The 27,073-nt window shown below is 53.6% G+C and overlaps 1 protein-coding gene across 1 annotated transcript in view; it reads left to right on the top strand.

Moving 5' to 3' along the window:
• NRTN (neurturin) overlaps positions 1-27,073 on the top strand; it is a 57,937-nt gene that overhangs the window by 3,809 nt on the left and 27,055 nt on the right. Inside the window, exons 2-8 of the mRNA XM_050715707.1 lie at positions 809-951; positions 1,477-1,685; positions 4,044-4,144; positions 4,709-4,884; positions 6,447-6,749; positions 16,717-16,966; positions 20,718-20,838. Coding sequence (XP_050571664.1) covers positions 20,827-20,838 — 12 coding nt within the window. The 5' untranslated portion in view covers positions 809-951; positions 1,477-1,685; positions 4,044-4,144; ... (2 more) ...; positions 16,717-16,966; positions 20,718-20,826. The remainder of the gene's footprint in view (positions 1-808; positions 952-1,476; positions 1,686-4,043; positions 4,145-4,708; positions 4,885-6,446; positions 6,750-16,716; positions 16,967-20,717; positions 20,839-27,073) is intronic.

The raw sequence follows: 27,073 nt of genomic DNA on the forward strand, positions 1-27,073 counted from the left end.
CCAGGGCCATTTTGGGGCAGCTCCATAGGCTGGTGAGGTTGAGGCTCCTGTCCTCTGACCTGTCCCCTGTGGTTGCCTTGGCTAACCCTAAAGGGCTCAGTCCTCTCTTGTGGTTTCAAGGTGTGGTGAGGGTCTGGGCAGGCAAGGTGCGTGCCTTTATCTGGCCTCTTCTAATGCCCTCTGCCAACAGATGAAATCTTTTTGTACTTTTTTAATTTTTATTTTTACATGAAAAAGCAACACTGAGATTTCCTTCTGACATTTAACTCAGTCAATAAGTGACAAACCGAATAAACATTCCTGTTTCACTGGGACAAAGGCTCCAAGATCCTGCTGCGACTAAAATGTTTCATCATTTCCGAAGTCAAATGTTTCAGTTAGAGGGGAAAAAAAAAAAGAACTAAAAATGATGCATTTCAATGTTTTTCTAATTATTTCCCCCATTTTGGCTGAAGCTATTAGACAAATTTGGCCCCACTTTACAAATAGTTTTGGAAGCTTCCAAAACTTCTATTTTGGTGACTTTTCCCATCATTGATGAATAATAGCTTGATCTCTGCCCTGCTCACCAGCTGAGATCTCATTCACTCCCCTGTGCTCATCCTTCCACTCCTTGCTGCTTGGTCCTGCCCAGGTGGCTGGGGCCGTGTCTACGCTGCATGGCCTTGCTGCTGCTCACCCCAGGACACCACAAGGGGTGTCCCTGCCCTTTCCCATGCAGGGTGTAAGCTGAAAGGCATACGCATGTGTGCTGGGTGCTCCTGCATGCTCAGGCTGTGAGACTTGTGCTCTTCTGTGTCCTTCTCAGGTTTGGATGAAGCCTTGGTGCTGCACAGTGGTGGTGCAGGATCTTCTCCAGAAGGCCCAGCAGTTCCACCCATGGCAAACCCGAGTTAATGCTCCCTGCTGGTCCCTCATGGTCCCCAGCACGAGGCATTTGCTGGATCCCAGGTGAGCGATGAAGCAGCTGGGTTTGGAGGAGGAAAATGAGCATCTTGCCCCCACAAAATGAGCTGGGGAATCTGCAAATGGGCTGGGGTCTTCATTGTCTGTTTGTCCCCATGCCTGTTCTGCCTGCATGAGTCAGGGAACAACATGTGTTGATATTTAGGGTCACAGATGGTTTTGTTTAGCTTGTTAATCACACTTAGCATGGCCTGTGACTGCAGCAGGGTTGCTCCCAGTGGTGGGTACTGAGGAGAGGGAACTGCTGGCTTAAGCATGCCCTTCTGCTCGTCAGTGTGGACATTCCTGAGCTTCAGCTATGGTTTTCCCCTTGCAGTGGCCCTGGGATCTGCCCTGCTTGGGGACAGTTGTTACCCTGGGGACAGTAGTGAGGCAGCAGAACCCCATCCCTCTGCTTGTGCATTGCCAGCCCAGGAAGAGCTGAGAATCTCAGCACTGCTTTTATCCAAAGCCCTTCCTAGCCTCTGGCTCTTTGCTGACTCTGTACTTTTTCTTCCTCTTCCTAAATAGGTGATGAGGCCCATCTGTTTTAGGGGATCTGTTTCATTTCTGTACCCCTCCAGACTGCCCAGCGGTGCCTCAGAGTGATCCGTGCCCGCGTGGTGACTGCAGCCTTCCTGCACCTTCAGCTTGGCCACAGAGCACGTGCTTGGCTGGCATCGGTGTGACTTACAGGCTAGCCTGGCCCTTCGGCATGAAAAGAGGAGCCATTCTCGCAAGTGAGTGGGGAAAGGCACATGAGCTGGCAGTATTATCTGCAGAAAGTTTGTTTCCTTTGAGATGGAAGGATGTTGCTCTTCCCTCCCACAGCAAAAGGCTTTAGTTTAGCGGTCGTAATGAATATCATGTGTGAGCTTTAGGGTGCTAACACAGGACAAACCACCCCTCCTGGCTTTCTGTTGTGCTTGAGCAGCTGCTGGCAGCTCTGCTCGTGCAGTTGGAGGGTGAAGGATTTAGCGGCACTGAGAGCAGCCGCTAGCTGCTTCCACATTGACCTTAGCAAGCCCTAGGGTGTGAAAAGTCCAGAAGAAAGCAAATGGGCTTTGGCTGGGGTCTTAGAGCCTGAACGTGAGCTGAGCTCCCAGAACTCACTGTACTGCTAGGGAGCGAGGAGGCTGCAGCATGTGCTGTGAGAGCCCTGATGCTCTCCTTCCTGGACTGGAAGGCTGCCTGTCCAATGGCTTCCCTGCCACCCCCTGTGTCCCCCCGAGCAGGGACAAGCTCTGCAGGCTGGCTCAGCTCTGCCCTGGCTGCACTCCTGGCTCAGAGCATGCGCTCCCCAAATCGCAAAAGAAGTCAAAGCCCTTGACTGGTTGCAACAGCGTTTGGCAAAGGGGAGATATGTCACGAGTACTGAATTCCTGTGAGTTCCCTGGAGGTGATTGGCTTTGTTTAGGACCCACATTTGCCCCTTCTCTGGGAGGTCTCCTGCCCATCAGTGAGCTCGGTGGGAGCACTGTGGCAGTGTGCTGCAGTGCTTGTGGGGAAGGGGGCAGGTGTGGGGTGATGTGGGGCCCTGCAGGGAGGAGCAGGGGTATGGGAGGTGTGTACACACTGAAGGGGCTATAACAGGTCAGTGCACAAGGGCTTCTCCCACTCCCAGCACAGCTTCTGCTCAGCAGAGCAGCAGAGGGATGGGTTCCATGTCAAAAGGAGCAAGCAGCTTATGAAAGCACTAAGAATATAACCTTGCTTTAAGTAAATCCTTGAAAGCCACCCTAAAGTGAGTCAGGAGCAGGCAGACAGAGCCTGTTCATGCAGTTTTTGACCTACGAGGCAGATTGCTAACACAGGCACTCGAGCAATGCACGCCCGTCCAGCTGTAAAACAGCTATGCCACAGAGTCATTCAGTTTTAAGAACAGGTGAAGGTTTTCCCAAAGCTTTAGTTCAGGGAATGGCATTCCCTTTCCTGGGTGAAGGTAGGATCGTGGTCCCTGAAGCGCTGTTGCAAAGCTCACTCCCCTGTGGTTGCCCCTGCCCCAGGAGGCTCTGGCTGTCTCCCCGCAGCTGCTGCATCCTACAGAACTCTGATACCCCTCTGCTTCAGTGGCAGAGCCTCTAAAGTGCCCTGGGAATCCAGAGGCACTGGATTTTGGTGCTGGAAATGCCTTTCCTGTGTGGGGTTGGGGTGCAGTGGGCTGTGTGCTTGCCATGAGAGGGGGTTATGAGCATGCTAGAGGAGTGGGTGCTGAGGGTGCTGCAGGACAGGGTGCAGCAATGCTAAGCTGCGAGGGGCAATCCCGCCCTGGCACCAGCTAGCCCCGCTGTGTGCCCCAGTTTTGGGGCTGGGCTGTGGTGATGGGCTGCTGAAGGCACCTTTATCTCACCCTGCAGACCTTGCTGCAGCTCTATTGCTGCGAAGGATAGGATGACAGCAGATTAAGATGCCACATGGCCAGATAAGCGCTGATGGATCGCTAAGTGGGATGGTGCTTAGCAGGAGTGGTGGCACCTGCCGCAAGGCAAGCAGTGAGAGACACTTGGCAAAGTCTTTGTCCTCAGGGGCTTGCTCCCAGATGACCTGATGTGGGAGAGCTAAAGCAAAAGGCGATTTTCCTGACTGCAGTCTGGGGGAGGAGTGCTTTGCATACCTTCCCTTCTCCTCCTCCAGTCTGGTTAACCATCACTTTCCTTAAATGCATTTTCCCATGAGCTGCCTCCGTGGCCTCATGCTGCTTTTCTCTCCTTTGCACTGATGCAACCGTTGGTGTGATTGCAGAGAACTGGTCTGAGGCACTGTTCTGGCTGATCCTATTTGTTTTTCTCCTTTCCCGGGGCAGGAGCATTTACTTAGCAGGTGTTTCTGGAGCAGGCTGCGTTCTGTGGTCTGAGCTAAGCTGCCTGCAGCCTACAGAACTGAAACAGAGTGCGAGTGCTAAATAACCCTGGCCCATTCGGTTGCATGTCCTTCCTCTGCTGTAATATGAAAGCCCTAATTCCTCCTGCTAGGTAATCTCCAAGCTGTTGAGGTCTATACGTGTACAGAAGAGCTCAGAGAGTTGTTTGCAGCTCAAATACTGTGTGGGAGTTGAGAGGCTTGGGTTTTATTCAGAGCTCTGTTGCTTTCTTCCACAGTTCTGCAGCCTTAACCACATGCAAAGAGTAAAATGCCTGAGCAGGAGCCTGGACTGTTGATATCCTCCTGGGTGGGATATTCTTTCCCAGTCTCAGAGAAGGTGGGACAACTTTGAAAATGACATGAACCGGGAACCCCCCTGCTTTCCTTGAGGGGGAATACTTACTTCCATGGACTTAAAATTTTAGACTCAGTTCTTGTGATTTCCTTTGACCTATGCCAGCTATGTGCTGTTGTGAGCCCAAGGATTTTTCAGCCAGCAAACTGCCTCAAATTTATTGCTGCTGTAGAGCTTAGGTTGCTTCTGACAACGTTTTACTCTGTGGCCCTGCAGCTCCTGCTGCAGCAAGGCCCCACTCTTGTTTTGGGTGTCAGGACATTAATGTGATGTAACCAAAAGCACCTAAATTTGCCCTTCCCACCCTGCAGCCTCTTGCTGGGGAGCAGTGGAGGCTTGGGCTGGTTGCGCGCTGTGCAGCCGCAGTGGTTGCAGCTGAATTCTTCTGCGCGGTGTGCTGTATGGTGTCTGCTGCACAGCGATGAGTAATAGTCCCCAGTCCCTATCCATCAAGCATAATTAGTTCTATTTTCTAACGAGCCCTCAGACTGCTCAAGTGGGAGCTGAGAGGAAGACTGAGCGCCTTTCAACGGGCACTTCTTCCAGGAAGGAGGAGAACCATGAGCCTTTTCCGCGATGCCTGCTTGCGGCACTGGGACTGGCTCCAGGGCGGGTGGCAGCGTCCCAGGGCCTGGAGCAGCAAACATCGGGAGCCCAAATGTCTGCTCAAAAAGGAGAAAAGCCCCGGGTTGTGAAAACTGTAGAGGCCAGGATGAAATCAGGTAATTGCTGATGCTTTGTGCTCTTCTGTGCCAGTGTGTTTGGTGCTGTGGTCCTGCCCAGTGACCTAGGTTCCTGCCTATGCCTCTTGTAAACAGTGGCATCATGGGCAGTTCTTATCGTGTTTCTCCCTGAAGTGGCTGTGGTTTATTTTTCCTGAGAAAGGATTTGTTTTTTAGAAGACATCAATTAAAATCTGAAGCTGTTCCAGAGAGGGTGTTGGTTGGATGAGTGTATTTTAATAGTTTTTGTTGGTTTTGACATTGTTGACACATCCATTAGGCAATGTACCAAGGAAAATGGGGAGGGGAGGGGTTATACTAAAGCAACTTTGTCTTTTTAAATGTCCATTAATCTCCATTAATACAAGGACACTTTTTTCCAAAGGTTGCAATTAAAGCATGTTCCAGTTGACCTGGTAAGTTGCCCCCCTTCACTCTGATTTAGTGCTTTGACAAAATGTTCTGAATTTGGCTTTTCCTGTGATTTGGAGTTTGGTGAGCTGGTTTGTTGTGTTTTTTTTTTTCTTTTTTGAGAGCCTGAAACATCTTGCAGGGTGAGAATTGTCCCTTCACTGCTGGACACATGGTGGCTCAGTTCTGTAAGGGGCCCTGCACATATTCAATGTGTGCTTCTGATCCTGGGTCTTTTGGCTCTTGTTTCTCACCACCCTCTGGCCAGGGTTCGTACCCTGATGCACATACCGTGGTAGCACGGAGCAGCTCCATGTGGGCTCTGCAGAATTTATTCTTCTTGCCATAAAGTTCCTGCTGCCAAAGAAAGAAGCTGAAGTGACTTTTTTCTGCCGGTTTATCTTGCCTGGGGATCAGCACTGTTGCTGCTCAGGTTGGAGCACCCATCTTTGACCTGTGTGCCCAAACTCAACAAATCAATGCCCTCACATGGAGTAAAAGCCAATGAGTCCTGGTCCTCCAGGTGTTGCTTTTTCTCAGGACAAGTTTTGAGTGAGGGTGACTTTACTTTTGTGCTTTGCTGTCTTGAGGCTCTGGCTGGCAAGCATAATTAACATGGACTGGGGTTTGTAATTCCTGGCACAGAAACAGCATTAATGGATTTGTTCAGTTCCCTTTTATCAGCCTTCCCAGCCTGCCTTTTATCTCAACACTTTGGGGGAGGGCTGAGATGGGATTAAAAGAATGTGAAGTCCTGATAAATGGAGATCGAAACCTAAGAGCTGGGGCAGATCAATGCAGGTCCATCATGAAGAACTGCAGAGAGCTTGTAGGGCTGACTAATTGAGTGAACCGCAGCCCTGGGGAATGAGGCTGCTGTGGGATGGTGCAGGAGCTCAGGGACCCCAGAGGAATATATCATGAAACCTGTTGGGCTGGGTGAAAGTGGAGCCCATGTAAAGGCATCTGGCCTTTTGCTTCCTGCAAATCAATCTTGCGCTTCTGTTTTCCTGACTCAACAGTTTGCTGTAGCGCTGATTAGCATCTTGGCTGGATGAAACTTTCCCAGGCTTTGCAGCACTGCAAAGAGTTGCTGGTGCATCCTGAATCTAAAGAAGCCACTTATGTCATTTGTGTTGTTCTGCTCCCAGAGGTGGACCCTGGTATGTGGAATATCGACCTCTGCCCCTGGAGGAGCTGTGGATGGAGCTGGGATCCAGAGGAAGGAGAAGGCAATGGACCACGTGGCCATTTGGTGTGGGGAGAAGGATGCAGCAGAGCTTGGAAACTCCTCCAAACCACCTATCACACCTGAGAATGGCAAGGGAGTAGAAAACAGATCTTATGGGAGGAGGTTTCTCTGCACCTGGAGCAACACCATGAGGGTGACCATCATCCTGCATGCTGGGCAAGCTGGTGCCTCTGTATGGACCCTTATCCTCATGGACTTAAGGGTAATGTGTTCTCACAATGGGATTTGCAGGCAGCTTCCTTGCCTTCCTGCCTCAGAGGCAAGGACCAAAGCTCCCTGCTCGGCATGGGGACACCCATCAGTACCTGTTGTGGCTTTGTGAATTTTGCTTCTGCGGCCTGGTTCCAGCAAGGCCACTGACACTGGAGCTGGCTTGTCCAAAAACCCAGCCAGAAGCCAAGGCCCTACTTCTCAAACCGGCTCCTGCATCAGAGATTGTCTCTGTCTTCCTGCACACCAGCTCTTTCACCTCTGCTTGGAAGCTCTGAAAAGCTTCCCGGGAGGCTCCTGGGGCCCCTCTTTTGTTGCCTGCACTGCCCTCATTTGTTCGTTTTTCCGCACCCTTTTTCAGGCTTCTATTTCCCATGCACCTCCGCAAGAACCAGAGAAGAGCTTTCTCTTCACCTGATGCTGGCTGCTCATCTTTGCTCAGTCTCTTTCCCCCACTGTTGCCTTTTACTTCTCCCAATTCCCTCCTTTAATTTGCCTTTGCTTATTTTGAGTACAAAGCTCCTCCATCACAGTGTTTATAGTTTGCAAAGCCTTGGGACCATTGCTTAATTCTCCTTCCTACATCCCTACTTAACCACCACGGCTCCCTGTGCCCTTTCCCTGCTTCCAGAGTGCCCAGGATGGATCCCAGCACCTGTCCCCAGCTGTCTGCCATGTGGTTCCCATATCCTGGCAGCCCAGTTCCCAAGCACTGCCCCATCATGCTCACTGACTCCTCCTCTTTCTGATCCCTGGAAACCTGCTTTTTTTTTTTTTTCTGGAGTTGGCAGCAGATGTCTTTGCCTCTCTTTTTACTAGCTGTACTTTCTTCTCCTCAGCCCCAGAGCAGCTTTGAGCAAGATCTGTCCTCCCCAGTGCCCAGCAAGGGTTGGTGAAGGGTGCAGGCGTCCCCTGCTCAGTGCACTGCCATGCTCTGGCACCGCAGCTGTCTGGCACCAGCCTCATCATCCTGACACTAAGTAAATGTCAGCAGCTTGCCTCGTGTCTGCTTCTCCGTATCAGATTTGCTCATGGTTTCCCCTTGTCTCTCCCCAAAATAGGCTGGGCTGCTCTAAAGCATGGCTGCCTATTTCCCATCTTTGCAAGGACGTGGTGAGGAATGAGTGCTGGCTGCATCCCAGCTCTCTTTCCCTCTGAGAGCTCCTGGTCCAGGGGAGGCATTTGGTGAACTGAGTCACAGAGCCACAGCCTGTGTCCAGACAAGCGGAGCGATGCTGCCGTGTCAGGGATTTGTGTGCCAGTGGGGACTGAGGCCAGCGGAGCATGAGCGTGCGGTGAGCAGCAGACAAGTGGGATGTGGGCAGCAGATCCCTGAGACGTGAGGTCGGGCTCGTCCCAGGCCCATCAGAGCGGGAACTGGCCAGGCCAGCCCAAAATAGACTTCTTGTCAGAGTTTCCACCAGGCCTCGGGGGCTCCTTATCTCTTCACTGCCGCTCCTGCGTGGGATGAGCTGTGGACAAGAGGCCTCGAAGAGCAGTGTCACCCCGGTCACCAGAGCTTCCTGTTGTGTGGGGCCCTCATCCCATGAGGTAATGGCCTCTCGTTAGCAGGACTAATTAGGTGGAGCAAAACCTGCCTAGGATTATGGGATGGGGGGGAATGAAGGAGGCTGGCTTTCACTGCTGTTTTCAGCAGTGCCTAATTGATAGGGGCAGCCCAAGCCCCCCTGAGGTCTGTGGTCCTCCTTCTCCGTAAAAGTAAGTGTGTAAGGCCGTTGACACAGTCTGTCACAACATCCTTGTCTCTGAATTAGAGAGAGATGGCTTTGAAGGGTGGACTTCTTCAGTAGGTAAGGAATTGGCCCTGGCAGTGCCCAAGGCCAGGCTGGATGGGGCTGGGGGCAGCCTGGGCTGCTGGAGGAGTCGTGCCCATGGCAGGAGTGGAGGAGGCGATCTTTAAGGTCGCTTCCAACCCTAACCATGCTGTGATTCCTGCTGGGAAGCAACCTGAGCCACTATTGCACCTGGTGGGGAGGGTGGCCATCTCACCGTGCTCCCCCTGAGCCCCACAGAGCCTGGCCCTGCCCCGGCATCACCATGCTGTAGCCCGGGGATCTCTGGCAGTGTGACCTGGTGCTTCCACAAGTGCTCTCTTGGCCTCACAGGATTTCCTGCTGGCCTTAACAAGCCCCCTGGGGGCAATTAGTTCTCTGCTTTATTACATGCCTGGCTTTTCTCAACGAAGGTGACGTGCTGGGGCGGTGCTGGCTCTGCAGCTACCTCCCAAGAGAAGGGAGGCGGTGGTGCAGGAGGGACTGTGTGAGCTCTGCGCCCACCGTGCTCCCTCCTGCCGTGGTCTTGCATGAGCTGTGATGTGCAGTGGCAAGGATTGGCCCTGCAGCACCCATCCTGGTGCTCCCCCTGCGAGTCCTGAGCTTGAGGTTGAGCCTGCTTCCCACCCCCGGTATCCTGAAGTTTCCTGGAGTAAGAGATTACAGAGAGGATTAGATATAAACTTTTGCTGCTGCAGTAAATCGTGGTTTTCGCTGCTGCCAACTCTACCAAAAGGAGAGACAGCATAGACCGGCATTTCCTGAGAACTGTAGCAACATTGCTGACCCCAATTATTTCAATGTGATAAATCACCGCCTCTTCCTGGTCTGTCATAAACTGCCTGGTTTTATTAAAAGCCAAGCAGGTTAGAGAGGAAATAACGAGCATCCTTTTTCATTGATGTTTAGTTCTAAGGCTTTTGGGGTGATAATTCTGGGGTTCTCTCTATGACCCCAAGTGTTCATAAATGTCACCTAGAGGTGTGGGATCACTCTGGAAACTGAAGCTTTCAGAATGACTCTAAAAACCCCAACACCTTTGCACATTTGTGAGGGCTTCGGTCAACTGCATGAATTGCTTGAAGGGGGCTCAAAAAGAGTTGTGATTTTTATTTTACAGAAGGGGAAATTGAGACGCAGAAGGGCTGTTCCTTACTGCAGGAAATAAGGATCCCTGAGGCTCCGTGGGTGCCTGGCCCTCCTGGGCTCCCTGCCTGTTGTCTGTGCTGGAGCGGATGCCATGGGTTCCCAATGCAGGTGCTGGGTCTGCAGCAAAGGTAATCCCGTCCTCTGTGCCAGGGAGAACCAAAAGGAGAAGCTGATGCTGCACAGCTACTTAACTGAGATTTTTGAATGAATAAAGCTTGTTGTTTTATACAGGTTCTGATATCTGTCCCTTTAATAGACCAGGGCATGTGCAGTCCTGCAGAAAACACTGAGAAGTGTTACAGAAATCTACATGGAGGAAAAGACCATTGAGCAGCTCCCCTGGGAACGACAGGGCTTTTTTGTCTTTTCCCCTTGTAGTTCATACAATCGGCTAATGGTTTTTGCTGACAGATATTTATCAACCTGAACATGCTTTCCCTGGGCTTGGAAAAATAGAAGTCTTTACTCCTGACCCCAATAAAAAATTCAGCCCAATATCCCTGAATGAGCTAGTATGAATATCAATCCTTCTCTTGGCATCTTAGCTCTGGGAGTCGTTAAGAGCAAAATGGCAAAAGCAGAAAGCAAAGCCACCCAAGGTTAGAAACAGGCCTGACTACTACTATTGTTATTTTAATCTAGAAATTTCATACATTTAATGAGCTGAGGGCATAGAGTGCTAACAGTGTCCCGAGGGCTGGGTGCAGAGCTCTGGGGTGTGTGTGTGTGGGGGGGATTTGGGGCCAGGTACCAGGTCCCATGCTGTGACAGCGGCACTGCCTGGTCCATGTGAGTCATGCTCAGGACCCAGCTCAGCATTCTCTGCTCTGTTGCCTGTCCAAAGGAATTTCACTGAAGGAAAGGGGGCTCAGCAGCCTGTTGGTGGCTGCTCTGTGTGCATCCCTCCCTGCCTGGCAGCCAGTCCTTCCTTCACACTTCACACCCTGCTTGCCACCCTCTGGGTTTGATTTGCTCCTCTCCTGCACCAGCTTAGGGTGTTGAAAGCTGAGAGATGCTGCTCTCTCCATCAGGAGTGCAGTTGGACATTCTTTTCAGTGCTAATGAGAATGAAGACTGATGAACTCTCCTGTCCTCCCCAGCGATGCCAGCAAACACGGGGCTCGTCCCATTCCAGTTCTGTGAGCGCTTTATGGTTCTGAGAATTACTGCATTGAAATTTTACAATGAGGGCCTGCTGGTTTGTGAGTTTTGTACATCTAGGGAGCCCAAACAGGTTTGCAAAAGCTCTCCCTCACTCTCTGTATATATGAATATACATATATATATTTATATATTACATATATATGCATGTGTGTGTATATAGACTAAAAGGAAATCAGCCCCTATTCTGTGGCTCAAGGCTGGGATCTGCTCATTCTCTTTTGAGTATTTCATGCCAGATATTAGCTGTAAATTATATTTGGAACAAAAATTCTCATTAAATTAGTGTTCATGAGCTGCTGGGGGGCTTTGGCCACTATCTTGCTCAGGAAATAAAATTATCTCATTTGTGAGAACTTCTGGGTGAAGGAAACCAGCTCTCACCCCTGTTGGGTGGTGAGAAATACGTGGAAGAACGTCAGATTGCTGATGAAGAGGGAGGTTTGGCTGGTTTAGCCAGGATAGGTAGCTTCAAAGCTTCCTTGGGCTGCTTTTAAGTGGGAATTGGAGGCACAAGGCTCCAAGATACCTCCAGCCTGCTGAGGGATCTGGATCTTGCTCTGGTGGCTCAGCTGGTGGGCTGGGGATGCCTTCTGCACAACCCCAGCACAGCAGCAGGGCCCTTTCCATGGCTAAGAAAATCCAAAATGTAATGAAACCAACAGAGGGTGAGAGCTGTGTTTTCGGCCAGTTCAGAGGCATTGGCCTGGGTGCTGGACTGAGTCTGGCCACTGTAGCGTCTTGCAAACTGTGCTTTGCTTGCCAGCCCTCTGATTCCCTGTGTGCTCTCTCATTGCCGTTCTCATTTTTCAATGTCACACACTTCATTTGTTTCTGTCCAGGCACAAGCTTTCAGGATGCAAGAAGATTTTAAGAGAGATTTATCCCCGCAAACTGGTTTTCCAGTCCCAGGTCTCCCTGCTGCCACCGGAGCAGTCCATGGTGGAGTAAATCAGAAAATTGGCCCCTAGATGAGCTCCAGCAGCAGACGTGCTGCGGAGCTCTGCAGGTGGCCTGGGGAGGGGAGGAAAGCGGTGCAGCCGCTTCTAACCCTGCTCTGCAAACACAACTGGGCTCAGCAGCATCTCCGCTCACCCGTGCGTCTCTCTGTATGCTTTGCACAGACTCAGGAGTGATAGGGACCCGGGAATCTTTAGCGATGCATTATTTGAAACACACTGGCTTTCACTGCGAAGTTTCAATTGCGGTTTGTAGGGCCAGGCTGAGCTTATTGAATTTAAATTCAAGGCAGATTTCATCCGCTCATGGGGAATGAAGGCTAGATCGTTGCCTCCTTGCTTGGAAATGAGCCCTGGCTGTGCAGAGCTGCGCCAAGGCCCTGGCCCCAGCTCACCGGGCTGCTTCGGTAACAGATCTGCCTCTTGGCTGGGAGCCAGAGCCCCGCTGGGATGTCGTCGTGTTTTGCGTTCACAGTAGCTTCTGGATGCGGGAAAGGACAAAAGGCTGGTGAGGGAACCTGGAGCCGAGCAGGGCTTTGTCCCCTGCGCCTCAGATTTTGGCCAGGTGGTAAAGGTCCAACCCTCGACCACCACGAAGTCTGCTCTGTGTCCCCGGGGACAGCCGTGACTCACTCGAGTCTGTCATGGATAAATGCTGGGACTCAAAGCCCACCACGCAGCCATATCCTGACCTTGCTTTATTGTGAAACTGCTGCAGCCGTGGTATGCAGTTGAGGCTGAGCGGACCTCAGGTCTTGTTTCGACTGAATTGGGAACCTCTGCACAGCCATTGACACCAGATGGTCCCAGTTGGGTTGAAATCCAAGTGGATAAGGAAGAGTCGTGTAAAATCTGTTCTGTAGGTGTGGCCTCAGAGTCTCCTAATGGGAGCAAGGGAACCTCAGTGCTGGAGTTGCTTGACATCAGAATGGACGAGCTTCTGGGGAGCTCGTGGAGCAAAATCTTGCTGCCTGGGCTTTGGTTTGACAGCAGCAGGTGAGGCTTTCCCTGCTGCTTGGCAGTCGTCAGGGCAGCAGGTTTTCGCTCTGGACTTCAACAGACCGGTGAGGCTGCTCTGTCTTGATCCTTGTCTTTTCTTCCAAGAGAAGGGGAACCCACCTGGCACCAGAGGTGTGCAGTGCCTGGCATGCTGTTGTGCCAGGAAAGGAAAGCAAGCACGGGAGAGTCCTGGGACAGGATTTCTTGCTGCTGCAGATAACGGAGAAGCAGGAAATCTGCCCAGAGGGGAGGGATGGGGGCTGCTGTCTGGGGATTGCAGAAGTCACCACTCCATGCCTGCAGGACAGGGCCGTGCTGGACTTGGGGTGAAGCCCCATGACCCAGGGCTGCAGGGTAGGGCCGGCGGGGTGAAAGTGTCAGCACTGACACCTGCTCCCTGTGCATCCTGCCCTTCCTTCACCAGTGGGTCTGGGAGCCCCGGCTGGTGCCATCCAGGACAGCAGTTAGCACAGCTCTGAGCTGCAGGCATCGGACGGGCCCCTCGCCTGCAAGCCTCGGTGGTGGTTTCTGCTCCGGTTTCTGTTAAACCTCTGCAGTTACATGTTCATGCTGCACAGTGAGGGGCGGAGACTTCAAAGCCAAGATAAATAGTCTTGGGGTCTGGCTGGGGCTCTAGGAAAACAGAGCATGCAGCGAGAAATTTGCTTAATGCGTTATCCGTTATCCAGCAGCGCTGCCTGTGAGCGGGGCTCAGCCACGGTGCGACGGCTGGCTGGGCACTGGCAGGGCCACCTTCCCTGTCCCCATCCCGCAGCCTCAGATGCTGGCAGCTGGTGCATGGGGTGGGGGGTCTGGGACTACAAGTTTCCCCGGATCCCCTTCACCCCATTTGCTCCTGACTGACGGCAGCGGGTCTGGATGAGGCTCGTTCAGTGCCCTGGGCTCTGCTTGGCGCTGGGTGTTGTTCCCCCACTGTGCCATCGATGCTGTTCCTTCCCCACCCGGTCCTTGGCTGTGCCGCAGTGAATTTCCACTGCGCCATGGGTGCAGGTGTGGGTGTGAGCTGGGTCTGCAGCGAGGAACCCCCCAGCCTTTGCTCTGACAAAAGCCAGGTGGCTCCTGTGCCCCAGCGATGCAGTGCATGAATGTGCACTAGAGGCTGATCTGCGTCCTTGTGCCCAGGCAAGGTTGTGTCTTTTAGCGCAGATCTGAGGGCAGCAGCTCTGTCAGTCCTTGCAGCTAGATCTGGTGATGAGCAAAAAAGACGGATAATCTGCCATCACCTTGAGAAGCAGTTCTGAGGTGCTTGGCTCCCTTGATCCTCTCCTTTTGGCCAAGGAGAGGGAATAATCTCAGAAACAGCCAGCACCTCTGAGAATACAAACTAGAGCCCATCTGTTGGCGCACCCCTTTGTTATTTATTCATTCTTCTTCCTTCAGCAAATGTCTTCAGTAACACAAGAACTGGAGGGAAGCCTCCGTGGCAGAAGAGCCTCCTGCCTGCTGCCTCCATCCTTCATGCAGGCAGCCGGTGCCTGTGGGTGCTGGCCAGCAGGCAGTGGGGTGGGACTGGCTTCCCGGGAATCTTCTGCAACAGCAGCTCCTTCTGAACATGCCAAGAGTGGCCCCTTTGACCCCAATTCCATAAGAACTGGCCAGCCCATGGAAGGAAGCAGCTGCAGCTCGTGGCCAGTGCAGCTCACCCTCCAGGCATCAGGAAGGATCAGCTCTGATCCTCCTGGCCCTCGGCATCGTTACTTCCATGGCCATAAGCAGCTCCAAAATTCCTATCCTGACCTGCATGGTTACCTTTAGCAAGGCTTAAGGTCCACCAGGGGATGCCTTTTGCTCGTGGACCACATGTGGGGGCTTACTGTGTGTCAGGGGCCAGGGGGGCACGGCACCTGGCTTCCAGACATGCTGTGGGAAGTCTCCAGCTGGGAAAAGACAAACTCGCTGCTGAATGTTTTAGGTCCAGTTCCCTGGCTAGCATGAGCAAACAAGCGTCTGCTCATTTTAATCCCCATCCGTATGGAGCAAGGATGTTGCTGTTCATTGTCCAAACAGAGTTTTTGCAAAGGAAGGAAAGTAAAAATCAAGATAAACCTATGGGTTTAATGGGGAATCCTTTGAGAAAGCCAAACTCCATTACATGAGCTGCTGTGGCAGGAACCTGGTGGTGTCTGCATGGCCCAGGAGCACCCTTAGCTCCAACTTCAGCACATCCTGAGCTGGCCAAATGCTGCAGAGCGCTTGTAGTCTGCCTGCCCTGTCACCTCCCAAACGCCGCACACCCCGGTGACCACTGAGAGGGACAGAGAGCAGAAGCAGGAAGGTAGGCTGGCCGTGGGTTGCTGTAAGCAAGCTCTCCGTGGGGATGAACCCAGCTCCTGCTCTGGGGATCAGCTGGAGAGCTGTGCTGAGGATAAGGGCAGTGCTGCCTGCTCCTAACGGGGAGCTTTCCGCACCAGCCCTTCTCTGTTGGCCTCTCTGAGGAGCAGGCAGACCTATTCTGCTGCTGCTGTTCCACAGAGGGGGAATTAAACATTTTGGGAGCCTCCTGCACTGATTTAGGAGCCTAAAGGAAATCTGGGCAGGGTTCTAGGAGCAGCATGATACCAGCAGGAGACTTTTGTGCCATTCACCCCATCCCCTGGCCTCAGGTGGACAGGGCGGTTTACACCAGGAGAAGCCGGGCATGGCTGCCTCGCACCTCCTCTTCCCTCCAAAATAACCTGCTGCATTTACCTTTGGCCTGGAGGGCTCAGCCGAGGTCTGCGGGGGCTCTCCCAGCTGTGGGGTGCAGCAAAGCCCCAGCTGAACGGGGCTGCCTCCAGCTGCCTGCGGCTCCCGGTCCGCGGTCACTCTGCGGCCGCACGGTAGCTGCGGAAGACCGATCTGCGGATTAAGTTTCCTGGAATCAGCGGGGCCCAGCTCAGTGCTGAGCCACCAATTCACCCGATTAAAAATAAACACACAATTACGGGCGGGCTGCGCTCAGTCACAGCTGATTTTTATCGACCCTGCTGGGTGCTGGGATGGAAAGAGCGCTGGGCTGGAGTCGCTCTCTTTCCATTCCCAACCCGCACTGCCTCAGGAGGATTTGGGAAGCAGAAAGTTCGAGTCGGGGCCTCTGTGAAATTCTGGCTGCTCCCAGATTTTCCCACCCGTTCATCAGACATACAGCTCATTCAAGTTTATTTCCAGAGGTTATGAGGGCTGAAAGGCTCATTGTATCTATGTGGCACAATGCGAGGTTTCTGCAGGAGCTTCAACCTGCAGTGTGCAAAGCGGGCAAGCACAGGCACCGTGTCACTGCAGGGGCTGCAGGTGGGCACGGGGCTCTCCCATGTTCCCATTTTCTGTCCCAAGGTAGAAGCTGGAGGAGTCAGCAAAGAGCCCTGGATGCACCACAGTGGAGGGAGAATGCCTGCCCTGTGCTGTGCCTGGGAGCTACTGCCCCAACAGATGTCTTTTGGTTGGGGTGTCCAGTTCCTGTCCCTGTCATAGAGCAACTTTTAGGTGAGAATGGCTTCGATTTATACGCTTTGCCTTGCTCTGCCTCTTGGAAGCAGCATGAGCACTGGGTATGAGAGCCCATCGGAGCCATGCGATGCTGCCCCAGGTCATGCCAGCAGCTCCTGGGGGCCAGGGCCATGACTTGGTCCTCACCACGGTGAGCAGCGCAGCTTGAAACTGTGTGGGTTATCGAAACAGGGTGGCTCCTCTCTAAGATGGAAATTTCTGCTCTGGCCAGAGGCAGTGATCTTGGCGTGCATCCCTGCTCCCCGTCGCTGAGCCTCGCCACCTTCCAGGGTTCACTTTGTTCACAAAGAGCCTCAGATAAGCTTCTTGGCAGGGGTGCTCTGTTCTGCTGTGGCATTAGCTGGGCTCAAGACAGTCTTTTTAAATGTTAACCTCTTGTATCCCTTAGCAGATACACCTCAGACACAGACCCCAGGGCTGAGACAGCATCAGTGGGAAGCATCGGAGTCACTGCCAGGACCAGTGTTCTCTGACTGCCACTGTGGACCGAAGGGATGTTGACCTCCCTGGACAAGCGACGTGGAGGCAGGGACAGCGCTCCCTCTTGGGCTGAGCCATGTAGAAACCCAGCCTCAACCCTGTGCTGTGGGCACCCAGTGAAACCCAGTGAACAAGAGAAAGCTCCTGCCTACCGAGCCCAGGTATTGAATCCAAAGGGGTGTTGGGCCATCTAAGGCATCTCATAAAGCACCTCCCAGGATGCTGTTGTCCTGTTGTTCCCAGGCAAATGTGTGGCCCCGGAGCCCTTAAGCGTGCCCTGAATCGTGGAGGGCTGGCTGGCAGCCGCCGTGCTGCCCTCCCCTGCCACTCAGCTTCGTTTATCTTCATTACTTGGGCTGTTTACACAAGCAGGAGTTGGCCAGCGGCGCCCGGCACTGCTGCGTGCCAAGGGAGGAAGCAGGCACCAGCACAAGCTCTTGTGGCTGGCACCCAATTGCCCACACGCTCCCTTGTCGAGAACAAAAGGCCAGGATGCAGCCTCCGTGGCCCAGGGCTCGGGGCAGGCCTGGCCCCGGTGTGGCTGGTGACGGGGGTCCTGGTGAGGGGTGCAAGGGACACCTTGGGGATCCTCCACCCCGCTTTGTGTTGGCGTACCATGGACATCCTGCGGGCAGAGGTGCTTGGGCTCCTCCAGCTGGAGTTGCTGCAAGCAGAGCTCCAAAATCCCTTTGCTCCCAAGGCTTAGAGTCTTCTCCTTAGGTTCATCCCTTGCTTCATCCCTTATGGTGCAGGAGCTGGGCCAGAGCTCGTGGCTGAATGGGGATGGCTTATCGTGGTGCCTGCGCCACAGCATCCCCTTGCCACTGAGCTGGCCACGGCCTCAGGAGCCTTCCTGCTTTGCTTCTCGTGTTCCAGCAGCTCTGAGAAGCCTCAGCTCTCCCCACAGCCCTGCTGCAGCATCCCTGGGGCTGGGGCTGGGGGTCTGGGGCTCCCCCAGGCAGCTGAGCCAGGAAAGAGCAGGGGTGAGCTCCTGGGACTGGGCTTCTGAGCCCAGGCTTTGAGTGCAGATGGGTGCCAAGCTGCTGACAGCAGCTGCTGCTAAAGAGAGAATACACATGGTTTTCCAGAGCTTTTGACAGGGTTTCAGCATAAGAAAAATGCATTTTTCCTGCTCCAGCAAACATCACTTGATGTAAAATTGCCTGCGGAAAAAACACTTGTTGCCTCCCTGAAGAAAGGAATGAGGAGGATGGTGCAGGGACAAGTGCCATCTCCAAAGCTCCCCTAAGCCAGCAGTGGGAAGAGAAGCCCAGAGCTGGCAGAGGCCCTCTGACTGCTCCCCTGAGGCCACGGAGCCCCCCCTGCAGCTCCCCAGTGGTGGCCATGCCAGCGCGGCCGTGCCTAGTGCCAGGCAGATGCTCGGGACAGAGCCTGCTTTGTGCCGTGCTGCCTGGGCGCGCCTGGCTCTGACCCACGCCTCGGTGGCTGCTCTGGCTCTGTGGCCACGTCCTGGTCCACTGGAGGGATCCCCAAAATGAGGGATGGCCAGGAGGAATGCAGGGTGCAGTTTGCTCGCGTGGCGCTGGGCTCTACTGTGCGTGTGAGCGGCTCTGTGCCCCAAGAGGGTGACACAGCAGAGGCATGGCCTGGTCCCTTTGGTCCCTGGAGGTCCTTTGGCTGTTTTATTTCACTCCATCTGCCTGTGCTTGGACAGCGCTCCTGTCCTGTTCCATGGCATTTTGGTGCCACAGGGTGCTTCGCTCCTGGCTCCCTGCAGAGGTTGCGAGAGCACCCACAGAGTCACTCAGGGACAAGGACTTTTCTCACACCTACTTTCCAGGTGACAGGAAACAAAAGAACCCAAGATATTTAAAAGCAGGAAGCCAGATTCTGTAAACTGTCTAAAAATGTATCCTCCGGAGACGAGATTTCGGTCTGGCTCCAAGCCCGCAGGAGCAATCAGCGCTAACGAACGCAAGCAGACGGCAGGGCGGGCGCAGCTGCCCTGCCGCAGCGTCCTCATGGCACCCCAGGTTGGGACGGGCATGGGGGGACCTCAGGGTCAAATGTGTCTGGGGATGAGGCTGCTGTGGGTCGGGATGAAATCTCTTTGATTTGTTAACCCTGCACAGTTTTGGCTTGCAGCCCGAGGAGCTGCGGGAAAGCACCGAAGTCCCAGAGGAGAAGCAGCTGCCCGCTGCTGTAATGTTGCTGGTGGCACCTGGGGCATCAAAACCCCACCGTGTCTGGGAGCTCCAGGGTTTTTATGGCAGGCGTCCTTGCTTTCCAGCCTTGCTTTGCTCCAGCCCTTTCCCAAACCAGCTGCTTTGCTTATTGACTGACCTTGGTAGCTGGGAACTGCAGCAGCGATGAGCTTTGTTGTTTTTATTTCCCGAACGTCGTTTCCTTGAGACTGACACAATCAATGAAACCAATGAAATCAATGAAATCAATGAAAACCTTGGAGCTGCTCGTCCTGCATGGCTGCTGTCTGCATTTCTGTAGGCACCTCAGCTGCCCTCCGAGCCAGCCTCACCTGCACACCAGCTGCCTGGGAATGATTTGTGACATCTCTGCTATGTAAACAGCTTGTGAAAAAGTATTAGTCCCTGGCTGAGCTTTGCCAGCTATTCAGCAGCTCCTTTGTTGGGCTCGAAGCCACCTGACTGGTGCTGGCCCTGCTCTGGAGGTGGGCCCAGCAGCTCAGTAACGCACGGGCTCAGGAGCATCTCCCACATCAAGGCGTTGCTGGAGAGGAAGGAGAAGGCACTTGAGCTGAGTGTGATTTGGGAGCATCTCTTAAAACACAAATGAGGTGCCCAGCAAACCATCCCCAGCTTCCATGGCTGGCTCAGGGCGATCTCCCCATAGCAAGATCCCTCTGCGTGAGGAAAAGTGAGGAGAGACTTATCGTCATCGGACAGGAAACAAATCCCAGGGAGCAGGGGCTGAGCGCCGGGAAGCCCAGACAAGTGCTCTCCAGGGGCAGACAGGCAGGGACATCCTCTCCCTTGTGACCAGACTCTTGCTGCCTTCCTGATCCTATTTAAATCCAAAAAAGCCCTGGGAAAAACGTTAATAAATAAACAAATAAATAAATAAATAAATAAAGCTCCCCCCCGTCTGCCCAGTCAGGCCCCGTGCCCAGCTGGCCGCGGTGCAGCGGGGCAAGCAAGGGGGGCTCGGCAGGGGGGGACAGGAACAAGCCCTGGATGATTTTATCCAGCATAACCCTGGCATGCATGGGGCTGTAGCTCACGCGAGCTGTCCAGAAAGGCAGCCAAGGCAGAGGCTGAGGATGCTGGAGCCCCTGCTCCGCCAACACACTGCTGCTCCACCTGTGGCACCAGCGGGTGGTGGCTAGACACTAGCACCCCCCAGCCCCTGCTCCCTCATCTTGCCCTGGAAACAGGGAGCTGCTCCCTTTAGGCTTCTTGCACCAACAAGTCCCCGCTTTCGTAGATCTGCCAAAAAGCTTGGATTAGTGTTTTAGCTGGAGAGGTGAGGGCAAGAATTGACAGGGATGATGTGTGGCAGCAGTGAAAATCCTCCTGTTTAGAGCTGCTTTTCAACAGCGGCTCTCCAAGTGCTTACCGAAGCACCTGATTCGAAAAACAGCAGTTTTAGCTACCAGCTTCATCCTCATCTACTGAATTTTTGAAGAGGTCAATCAACCTTTGTTTTTTTTTTTTTTTCTCAAATAAAAAAAAAAGCAAACTGTTTTCCTAAATAAAAATGCTTCTTTTTTTATTTCAAGCAAGCCATGAAAGCACAGGAAGAAAATGTAAATATTTTCATCTGCAGGTTTTGTGGATGAGGCGGCTTTTTTGCAGCTGTTTTCAGCAGCTCTGCACCAAGCTCACACAAAACCCTGGGCTTTATTTAAAAGCTGAGGCAGGAACAGTCCTGAAAATCAGCCTCATGCTCACAGACTTTTCTTTGGTTTCTCAGGAGCAGAAGCCAAGTCAGCCTGATGCACGGAACAAAGAGAACTCAGGACAAGCTTCTGTCTCTGGACACCTTTTAACCTGTCAGTAGCCGATGGCCTCAAGATCTGCACATGCTCAAAAAGGTGAGTTTTGACCCTTGCCCAATGCTTGATCCAGCAAATCCACGCTTGTTTTTGCAGGCGACGAGGAGCAAGCACGCCAGCAATGTTCCCACTGGTCTGTACAAACACGGGAATTGATGGGCTGGAGCTGGCTGGCTGTTAATTCATGAGCAGGAGGTGCAGCGCGGCCATGCAGCTCCCCAGGACAGCGGCTGTAAACACGGCCGTGCTCCCAGCTTTCCCAAGCAGCGTTTCGCCCGGGGGATGGCCGCCAAGTCGAGTGGCTGAGTGGGAGTGGGGCTTTTGCCCTCACCCCCCACCCACCCAATTCCCTATCCCCTCGTGCCCCATCATGTTGTTTTTTGTGCAGAAACAAAGCGAACTGGCACTGTCGGGCTCATAAGGTTTGTCTTGGCACGTGGCTGGGGAGCAGAGGGGGCCCAGAAGCCGAGAAAAGTGATTCTTTATGGAAATGAGCGCTGATTATAATTACGCTGCTATAATTACTGCTGAGCAAATAAACACTGAGGGGCAGTGGCATCCCAAGGGCACGTGGAGCTCATGCAACCTCTGCAAAACCCCAGGAGCGGTTGTGTGCCTCACCCCGGGACTGTCAGCGGGAGCAAATACTTAATTCCACGCCACTGCAGTGTGCACACAATGGTTCCCTCCCCAGAGACACCCACAAGGATTTTGAGGCCCCCGGCGTGGTGGGGATGGGGAGGTGGAACCAGGCAGATCTACAGGGAGCCGAACGGGCAGGGGACAGGGGGAGCACCTTGAGCCACCCATGGGTGCAGCTGCCCAGGATGTGGTGGGGCGTGCTGGGGTGATGCTGCAGCTCCACCTTCCCCAACCCGTCTCTCAATGGCTGGGTCCCAGCTCCACCACACCAGCCTCCGCCTGCTCGCCTTCTCCCTTGGCACACGCGAGCGCAGCGCCTGCCCGGCACGTGCCAGTGGCGTGGGGGCCATCCAGCTGTCCCGTGCCACCTCCTGGTGCTCTGAGTCGCTGCTCTGCCTCCATTCACTGCCTGCCACTGCTGCTTCCAGCCTTGGAATAAGCACTCAGACACAGCTGTCTGGTGGAAAATATTTTTCCTGCTGGACTCCTGTGAATGTGCCACATCATAATTAAAAGCTGGTGAGTTGTAGGTACTAGAATTAGCGCTGGCGTTTGCAGCCTGGCGAGCTGCTCGCCGGCTGTGTGCGGAGCGCTGCACAGGTCTCTGCTTTGTTTCACATAGGTTTCTGTAATAAAATCAGACTATCAGTGTTAGTGAGCAATCTGCTGCTTCCCAAATGACTGTCGGGGCATAAACTCCCTGTTTTACACTCTGCAAAGCCCTTGCTGTTGTCTTGGGCAGTTTAGCCCTGGAGGGCTTGATGCCTTCAGCTCTGCAGCTAGATGATTTTGCGTTTGCAAGAGGTCACTGGAGCCACTTGGGCGAATGTTCCCTCCCTTGCTGCAGCCCTCCGTGTCACCACCAAAGGGAGATGTTTTGCATTAAACGAAATTTAACTTCTTCTCTTTGTTTTGCCTTTGATGAGCTATGAGCTGAGCCTGATGAAGGATGGGGAAGGGACACTGCAGAATGGGCTGTCCTTGCTGAACACAGTCATGCCAGGGTGGGGACCCAGCTCTGCCCTCCTGCACTCCAGCCCTGGCTCAGCACCCAAAGGGAGAGGTGCGGGTGGCAGGATTGGGCCCCAGGAGGGAAAGCGCTGCAGGGAGGAAATGTCCCCATCCTTTCTTAGCAGCCCTGTTGCTGCTGCTCCTCCCCGGGGTCCCCGTGTGGTGCTGCTGAGGAGCTGCCTCCCAGTGCCAGCGGTGAGTGGATTAATTAATCAGCCTGCCAGCCCTTGGCAGCAAGAGGCTCTGCCACACCAGCTCTTACTAAACCGAACAAAACCTGCCTTTATCTCTGAACGTTGCCGCGGGCTGGGATAAGGCAGGAGGCTGCCAGGAGCTGTGCTGGGGCAGCTCCATTGCCTCCACGCACCCAGCTCCTGCCCCTCGCCGGGTGCAGCGCTGGGGCAGTGTGCGACGTGGTGGCCGTGCTCAGGAAGGGACAAGGTGCATGTGGCACCCATCACAGGGCACTGGTGGTGCAGGGCGAGGTTATTACCGGGTAATGCTTGCAGTGGTTGAAAAACAGCATCCGCTCCCTGCAGCACGGCCTCGGACTCGCCTTGAATTTCTGTTTCTCCTGGCGGGGGATGGCTGATCTTACTGGGCTGGGGAGGGCTGATAAGAGCATTAGCTGGAGGTAGGGCCAGGATGAAGCTGTGGTTTGCCGGCCAGCAGCCTTCTCCTGCTTCCCTAATGGAGAGGAAAGGCAAGGTTAAGCCAGGGTGGATGTTACCACAGTCAGCGATGTACAAATCCACGTACATGGGGGCCTTCAGCTGGCGTCGCATCTGAGTGAGCATCATTCACAACACAAGCTGGTGGTCCTGTCCTTCTAGGTTCTTTTTTTCCAGCTACACAGGTCGGGAATCTTTCTTTAATTGCTCTATGATTAAGTGACTTTTAATTTCCCTCTTGTCAAATGTAATCCAATTTACTCCTTCTTCCTTTCCTTCCTTTCATTTCTTTCTTTTCCTTTCCCCCTCCTGGAAATTAAATTAACATACCATCTAATTACCCAGCCACTTCTCTAATTGCTGAAGGGGCTGTGGTTGTTTTGCTCATTTAATTAATTGAGACCTGCAGTGTTTAATGAAGAGAAGGATTTATTGGCTGTGGAGTGGGCAGTGGAGGAAGGGGGGTGTAAGTGCTGCGTATCTTGATAGCAGCCCAGAGGGCTGAGAAAGGCTGGCTCTGAAATCAATTTTTTGTATTTTTATTTTTTGCTATACATTACGAAGATGAAACAGAGTGCTTTCCTACTGGTGCAGTCACCTTTCTGGGTGCGTCGTTTGTCAGCAGAGAAATGTGTTCTCAAACATGTCACGTCCAGAGGCCTTCCTACAGTCAGCAGCGATGTGTCCTCTGCCAGGGGTGCTGTGGACATTTGTCTGTTCTGGTGATGCCCTGGTCCCTGGCTGCTGACCATGTTCCTGCAGCGGTGATGATGGCTCCAGCATGGGGGGTTTGGGCCCTGGGGGGCACAGAGCCTGTCCATGTGTCCTGGGGCAGGGCGCTTGGCTGCGGGGAGTGGGCATCTCTGGTGGTTTTAGCAAATCCGCCCTGCTCTACGCTGCTGCCGAGCAAGTGTGCAGCTGGCTCCGTCGCTTGGCTTGGGAAGGTGGTGTGGCTCAGCATCATGTTAATGCCTCAGGTTTTTGGAAACCTCTCCTGCTCCATCTGGGTGTACAAAGTCCTTCTTCCCTTGGCTGCTTTGTATCTCTTTGGGCAAAGTCTGTCTACATGCAGTGCAAGGCCCTGCTGTGAGATAGTGTTTAATTTTAGAGAATCATAGAAGCGTTCATGTTGGAAAAGACCTCTAAGATCATCTACTCCAACCTTTAACCTAGTACTGCCAAGTCCACCACTAAACCATGCTACTAAGTTCTACATCTCCATGTTTCTTGAAGACCTCCAGGGATGGTGGCTCAACCACTTCCCTGGGCAGCCTGTTCCAGTGCTGCACAACCCTTCCGGTAACATTTCCCCTAATATCCAACCTAAGCCTCCCCTGATGCAACTTGATGCCATTTCCCCTCATCTTACCACGCAGTGCGTGGGAGAAGAGCCCAGTCCCCACCTCTCTGCAACCTCCTTTGAGGCAGTTGTAAAGTACAATAAGGTCTCCCCTGAGCCTTCTCTTCTCCAAGCTAAACAACCCCAGCTTGTTAGCTGCTCCTCACAAGACTTATTCTCCAGACCCTTCACCCTTTGTTGCTCTTCTTTGGACACACTCCAGCACCTTGATGTCCTTCTTGTAGTGAGGGGCCCTAATATCAAGACAAAAATCAAATAAACACTGACAAAAGCAGCCAACTGATCTGAGTGGTATATTTGCAGACCTGCCAGGCACCTGTAAATTCATGGCCTCCCCATTTCCGTGGCAGGGGATTGTACAGGAGGCGGCTCTGAAGTTATCCCAACCCTCCCCCCTTCAGGGCCAAAATCAAAACTCTGCCAAAATCAAAACTCTGCCAAAATCTCTTCCCCCAGCAACACTGCAGCACAGTGTGGCCGTGGCCTTGTGGGCAGGATTGAGCCCTGAGGACCCACGGCGAGTGTGCAGGCAGCTGCTAGGCCTCTTTGTGCAGGCAGGCATCAGCCTGAGCTCCCCAAATTCCCTGCAGGGCTTCTTCTCCTGCCACCACTGGCACTGATCCTGTTGCAGAGCCAATTCTGGTTGGTGGTTTTCGACTGGCAGTCCCCAAGCCCGTGGCTGCAAAGCGGCTGAGGTCAGCTCTGGAAGCTCACCAAGGGCCATCCTGCAGGATGCAGAGCTTCGTGGTGACCTGAGGGGTGCAGGGAGCCCACCTGTACCCGGGGGATTTCTTGCAGCATTGCAGGGGATTGGGCTCCCCAGGGTGTAGCAGTTTGGCAGCTGAGCTGCCAGCGTTCTTGCTCTGCCCGGTGGAAGATGAAGTGTGTTGCTGTGGTGCCCAGGCTGCCTGTGCTCATCCAGAGCTGGGCACCTCTGGCTGCCCACAGCTATTTCACATCTGGATGCCTACCTGGGCAGCCTGCTCTAAGAAGCCTGCTTTGGCAGGGGGGGTTGGACCTGATGATCTTTCGAGGTCCCTTCCAACCCCTTCGATTCTGTGATTCTGTGATTCTGTGATTTTGGAAGAGACCTCAGGAAGGTGAGCACTGCTCTGTGTTCCAGGGACCAGAGACTGCTCATAGCATCGCTCCTTCAGCAACAGCATTCATCCCCTTCCCTGCAAGGGAGCGTTCCCAGCCACCCGAAGAATGAATTTCCCTTCCCTGTGAGCAACTGAAGGTGGATTTGACTGCAGGGCTTAAATCCAGTTTAAAATGCACTAGGACCTGACTGCTGACAGAGAACATCTGGTCTGTGACCTTCGCGCATGAGGAGGTGTGAAACAGCCCTTCAGAGATAGCCGCAGCAGGCAGGATCCTTCTCGGCGGCTCATTACCGCGCGGCGGCACAGCCCTGGGCACAGCCCCACAGACCTCCAGCCCCTGGGGATGGCTGGGGCCGGAGGAAAGCGGTGGATGTGGGAGAAAGCCCTGTGCTGTGGCTGCACTCCTGCCAGCCTGGTGCTGCCTGCCTGCCCAAGGGGCTCCGGGGACACGATTTACGGCAGCGTGCAGCTTGATCTGGCAATAATCTGACCTGTCACTCCACGAAGGAGATGGATAAGGAAGAAGGCAAAACAGCCGCTCTTCTGCTGCACAGCATGTGCTCAAAGCTCAGCCCGTGCGGGAGGAAAAGGGGCTCATAAAAATATGATTAGTTTTACTCTGCCTCATTTCAAACCAGAGCGTGCTCATAATTCACCGTTACAGACAGGGGTTCACAGGCAGAGACCCCACTGATAGATATTTCGGTAACTACTTTCAATTAGGAATTTCTTGGCAGGTTCCCAACTTTGTGTCAAACCCTTCTGGGCTGCGTTTTGGCCGGGTCGGCTTCATATGTGTAATTGAGTCCCTGCTGAGTGGCACAGCAGGAGGAGCTGCCTTGCTCACGCAGAAGGTGCAGAGCTGTCCGTGACAGCCTGCGAAGGAGAAGCGTTTCACATGCATCTGAGAAAACTGTCTTCTAGCTGAATTTTTCCATTAATTTTTATTTATTTATTTATTTATTTTTGACACCACTGGATTTGCTTAAAGGAAAACTGTTTTTCAAGATGTGTGCCAAACGAAAGCCAGGATTAATCTGAGGTGTCTCTCTCCCATCCCCAGGCTGGGCAGGGACTGGCACTGCCTCCTTCCCTGCCAGCTGGCCTATCCCATGCCTGGCTGGGAGGTGGGGGAGCCCGAGCAAGCCCTCGTCTCAGCTCTGCTTCAGCTGCTGTTGAAAAATTTTAAAGCCTGTTTTATAGCAGGCAGGTCTGGCCTGAGGCCTTCCTGCCTCCCCGGAGTCTTCTTGAGAAAGTCATTATTTTGCTGATTTTGTTGACACTTTGTGTAAGAGTTGCCATGGCTCTCGCCCGGCACACCTCTCCTGGCCAGGGAGGGCGCCGGCATCGCTGCTGCCAGCGATGGCCAGGGTGGGGATGCGGCTGCTGCGGGGACCTGCTGGGGTGGAGGCAACCCCGCTGCCCTGGCTCTGCACTGTGGGCGAGACCATGCCCAGGCTCCTTCCTGATCCTTCTCTTGCTCC

Source organism: Cygnus atratus, chromosome 26 (genome assembly GCF_013377495.2).
Source record: "Cygnus atratus isolate AKBS03 ecotype Queensland, Australia chromosome 26, CAtr_DNAZoo_HiC_assembly, whole genome shotgun sequence".
NCBI lineage: Eukaryota > Metazoa > Chordata > Aves > Anseriformes > Anatidae > Cygnus > Cygnus atratus.